Source organism: Nelumbo lutea, chromosome 4, assembly GCF_056320005.1.
Source record: "Nelumbo lutea isolate HS-2025 chromosome 4, American lotus-T2T, whole genome shotgun sequence".
Classification (NCBI taxonomy): Eukaryota; Viridiplantae; Streptophyta; class Magnoliopsida; order Proteales; family Nelumbonaceae; genus Nelumbo; species Nelumbo lutea.
In genome coordinates, this window is record NC_142687.1 from 42,276,471 (window position 1) to 42,281,239 (window position 4,769).

At 39.6% G+C, this 4,769-nt stretch overlaps 1 protein-coding gene across 1 annotated transcript; it reads right to left on the reverse strand.

Moving 5' to 3' along the window:
• Positions 1-217: 217 nt before the first annotated feature.
• On the reverse strand, positions 218-2,091 carry LOC148855425 (uncharacterized). The gene is made up of 5 exons (XM_088941000.1): positions 1,749-2,091; positions 1,485-1,639; positions 1,316-1,400; positions 757-951; positions 218-681 (listed from the first exon to the last, which is right to left on the reverse strand). Exons 1-5 carry the CDS (start codon positions 1,837-1,839, stop codon positions 398-400), a joined length of 810 nt encoding a protein of 269 aa, XP_088797126.1. The 5' UTR covers positions 1,840-2,091; the 3' UTR covers positions 218-397.
• Between the last annotated feature and the right edge of the window lie 2,678 nt (positions 2,092-4,769).

Here is a 4,769-nt window from a genome sequence, read left to right on the forward strand (position 1 = left end):
AGGTTAGAACTGCATCCAGATGATTGGGATGGCCTTATTTATATATGTAGTGTTTTTTGGGGGATATATATAGATATAGGGTTGCTGAAGCATTACAATTTTTTTGATTTTAGTGCTTGTCACAAGCAATAACTCACATGGGTCTTAGATTTAGTAGCCTGGAGGAATCTTTATAGGAATTTTAAAGTGTCTAGGAATGGTAAAATAATGTACTATGTAGTCCAAAACCTTTCACTCTTTCGGCATAGTTTAGTTAAGAAATCCAAACTTTACACATATATATATCTTATATATACAATGAAAAATGAAAAACAAAAGAGAAATGAAAGAAGAACAGAAAAGAAAGAAAAAGAAGCAAGCATTTATTAATTAAGCTTAAACAAGCACTCCTCAAGGCTCAACCTCTTGTTCTGATAATTGTGATTGTTCCTCTCCCTTGTGTGTGGATTCTTGTTAGGGCCACGACCGATTTCCCAGAGAGGCCGAGCCCATTTCCACAAACACATGGGCGGCAAGCGAAGTCCCCTACTGGGTGACGTACAGGCCTGGTAGGAGGCATGAGGATCCTCTCGTTTATGTCATTGAGTGTTATGGTCCCATCAACTTCTCCTCCAGGTTTCACCAGTGCAAATGGGTAAACCACGCCTGTTATTACTTTGTTCTTCTTTTGACAGCGACCTTCTGAGGAACCAAAGCAACAAGTTGAGACACAAATATGGACGCGTAAAGCGAAAGAAGACAAGGAAAAGAATGTACCAGAAGATGATAGAGGATCTCTTGTGAGTAGGGTGTCTTTGTCACATATGCTGCTAGTCTTCAGTGGATTCTTGTAAGATGAAGCATTGTGTGTTTCAGGGGCTGACACTACTGTCTCTTCTGGTGTCTTCAACTCCGAAAACACCACTGTTTCTTCATCGCTGATGCTGCTAATTGAAGAGTTTAAAAGTTCATCTGTTGGCCAAAATTAAATTATCGACGATTATTAAGTTAATTATTGATTTTTCAGTAAATAAGCATGGTGCATCAAGTACCACGTACAATCACTATATATCTTATGTGTCAGTCAGTGCCTGTCAAATCTCATTGACTGTTAATGGAGTGGTGTTTAATGTTCAAACCATTTCTGGGTATTCTTCATACTTAAAGAAAATGACCATCTAATCTTAATTTTACACTGTTTGAAGGTTCAAACACCATAATTTCGGTTTACAGTTCAAAAAACCTAAACTGGATCATCAGTTCATTTAGAGCTTCTACTTTCTTGACAATAATCAATAATGGAGATATTTATGTAGTTAAGGAGACAGCAGCTGACCTGAAACTCCATGACTATCAGAAATCTGGCTCAAGCAGTGAAAATTCTCAGGTGGGTCTTTGGTGCAATTCGAGTTCGAGAAGTTCTGTAAACAAAATTATCAGTCTCTTCTCCAGTAACATAATTCAAAGATCGTACTGACTGATAAATTTTCAGACTGAAATATTACCTGTACAAAGTGATCGAAACCGGCTGTCTGATCACTGTCATAAAACTGCAAGCGTCTTCGCTTACAACGGTCACCCCACTCCACCAATGCATCTTGTAGATATCCAGTCGAAAAATCGGCCGGCGACGAGAAGAATGGTGCCGTAGACTCCATAACTGAAGACAGACAGCGGTGTAGAATAGTACTGTAATTAATTGCGTTGCACCGGTGATGAATGAAATGAAACATTATGTACAAGAAAGAAAGGAAAAGAAGAAAGGATACCAAGAGACATGTCTGCGTTGAAAACTCCGACGTTGTTGAGGTCCCAAGCTAAGGAAGGGTGAGGGCAGAGTAGACTGCTATTGTACGCCATGGCGTGAAGATTTCGAGTTCCTAGTTCTTCACTGATGGTGTGGCCTCTGAGAGCGATGGAAATGGAAATGGAGGAATGGTTGTATTTAAAGCGAGAAAGAAAACGAAAAAAGTGAAGAGAAGGTGATGCAGAGAGGAAGGGAATCAGTCAACGGCAGAGGAGAGAAAGCGAGGGTTCTAGGGATTCGGATATGTTTCTTTTTGGGCTTACTAAGTTTTCTTTGGTGGGTGGGGTGGGGGACTGAATAATGGCGAGGTTATGATGTTAGATTATGTAGAAGAAGAGCATGTACAGACTACAGAGGGGGGGCTGGCCGGGGAGCAGGGAGTCAAGGACGGACGTGCTCGACACAATTCAAATTTCGGCTTTTCCTTTTGGGCCATGCCGGGTCAGGGTCTGGCTGCCAACCGATTTGCTTTTTGGGTGGTTTTAGGAGTTTGTTTGGCTTAGGTTCATGGGCCTGGTGGTGGTGGGCCCTTCTCCCCTTCAGGATCTTTAGGACTGGCCATGGCTGGATTTCATTTGACTGGTGGGCCCACGGCATGGCATGGTGGCTGGGAGGAAAAAAAGGTGGAAAGTAATGGATGGATTTCTTGTCTGGTAAAGGGACCATCTTTGATTGGGGACTCCATTTGTCATTTGTGTGCCAGATGGAGCAGGGTCAGGTCCGGCATTGGGCATAAGTTTTCCCCTTTTATTGCATGGATCCATGGAGTAGAGCCCGTGGATCTAGTTCAGATATTGGATCCGGATGATGTTCATGCTACTGGTTCATCCAAATTCCAAAACAAACATGAAAAGTGAAGAAGAGAAATGGGTCTTTTGAAGTAGAATCTGATTGGTATAATTTGGTTCAATTGCTCATTTGTGTCAATTCTTGCTTGAATTTGCTGAGAAAACCACTATTTTCATTTAATTGTTGACCCGACCGGTTCAAAGTTCATGGCTTGGTCAATGACCCGTCTGAGACCTTTAATGGATTACAGGTTTATATATATATATATATATATATTTTTTTTTTTTTTCATTTTTGAAATTTCTATAATAATAACATGGTTGATTAGTGATTAGCAATTGAACCAGACATTTAAAGCTTTGAACCACTGACAAGTTTACCCGGAGAGAAAAACAGTTCAACTTCCAGGCCAGGTTTTATATACAAGAGTTTGTTTGGTTCATGGTCAGAATTCGAATCGGAATCGCCTATTCCCCCACCTGTTTGGTTCAAATGAGAATTGAAAGTGGACTTTATAAGATATGTAAGACTCTCAAGGAAGGTGGGCATCAGGTTTAAGGAAATAGGATTGGGGGGATTTTACTTTTTAAGTCATTTGTCTTTTTTTCTTTTTTCATTTTTAGCTGGTTGGAATGAGATACTCATTCCCAAAGGGGAGGCTGAAATGGCCATTCATTCAATGGGTAAATGCTATTCCAGGCAGAATGGCAAATCTCATTCCACCCAGCCAAACAGTTGAATTGTAATAGGTCATTCCTACTCCAATTCTAGGTTCATATTCCTGTGAACCAAACAGGACCTAGCACTAACCAGTGGGCTTTTTTTTTTTTTTTTTTTTTTCTCTCACATGATGCTAACCTTTGATATTTCCTTCCTTTATCTATTGTTTATTTTCTTTTAGTTTGAAAAAAAAAAGTGTCTATGAAAATAAAGAGGGGAGGAGGAAATGAAATAAGTGGAGCCCCTAGGTCATGCAATAATAGCATGGTTTCAAATTTTTAACAAAGTTTTGCCAAATTTTGTGTAATTTCAGTTTTCAATTTAGTAATAAAAAAATAATTATGTTGAATTTGTTTCGGTTACCCCCTAATATGTTATAATATGACTAATTTATCCACTAAAAGAAAAAATAATAGGTCTTTCAGTTCAGCCACCTCAGCTATTTTCAATTGATCTCTATTTCAACTTTAAAAAGGGTCTCAATTTCAACATTTCAGAATTGTCACATGGGCTGGGATGGGCTTCATTTTCAGTCTTTGGGCTGGGTTAGGCCCAAAAAATTGATTTAATTTTTTTTTTCTGTCTGAGCCCAGGTGTAGTAGCCCCTGAGTGACTTGATCCCAGCTCAACCATAACCCGACCTTGATACAAATCCGAACCCAGTTCAACTTTACATACAAAACTGACGATATTCCTGTCTAATAGTTTAGATTATTGATAGATAAATAGGTTCATGGCTATTTTTAATAATCCAATAGGCCCACCTGAGCCCGATTAACTAACTATTCCAAGCCTGGTTCAGGCCCGAGCTCAAGCCTAATGTGTCAAATTTTTTAATTGAAATAGGCTCGGAATGGAAAAATCAAGCACGACCCAGACTCAGACCTTTGATCCATTCCTAGGGTTGCGTTTGGATTAATCTGAAACTCTATGCAGCCCTAAATCACAACAGTGAAGAAACAAGGTAAGCCCAAATCCTAACCTGACACAAAACCCAGCCCAAGCAATCAAATAATATGTTTTGTCCTATCGGTCAAACCGTAGGAATAATGAGAACAGTGGAAGGAAGACGTTCATATATAGTGAGTCAATGATCAATAAGCAGAACTCAGAAGGCAGGTGTAGTCTATGATGAGCTGCCTTTATGTGCTGTGAGACTCACAGAGATGCCCACGACCACGAGCATGATTTGCAGTTTTATCTGTCAGCGCTTATCATTCTCCTTCACTTTAAAGCCAGACATTGTATGGTGTTGGCATCTTCATACCAGTGGAAGGTGGAATTTTGATAGCAGTGGTGAAGGTGGAATTGGACCCAAAAGTGCCATCAGATTTCAATGAACAATCCACACCAAGACATATTTGCCTTTTTTCTCCTTTCAATGTTGGCAGAATGGCAGCACTTCGCACACGAATAAGAATAAGAAATGATTGTTTTTTCAAATAAAAGGCAGTTTTGATTTAATCTTTCACAA

Coding starts and splice junctions, on each gene's coding strand:
- LOC148855425 (XM_088941000.1), bottom strand. CDS start 1,839: ATGGCGTACAATAGCAGTCTACTCTGCCCTCACCCTTCCTTAGCTTGG. Junction 1,640..1,748: donor CAACGCAGACATGTCTCTTG/GTATCCTTTCTT, acceptor GTCTGTCTTCAG/TTATGGAGTCTACGGCACCA. Junction 682..756: donor AGATCCTCTATCATCTTCTG/GTACATTCTTTT, acceptor TTGGTTCCTCAG/AAGGTCGCTGTCAAAAGAAG.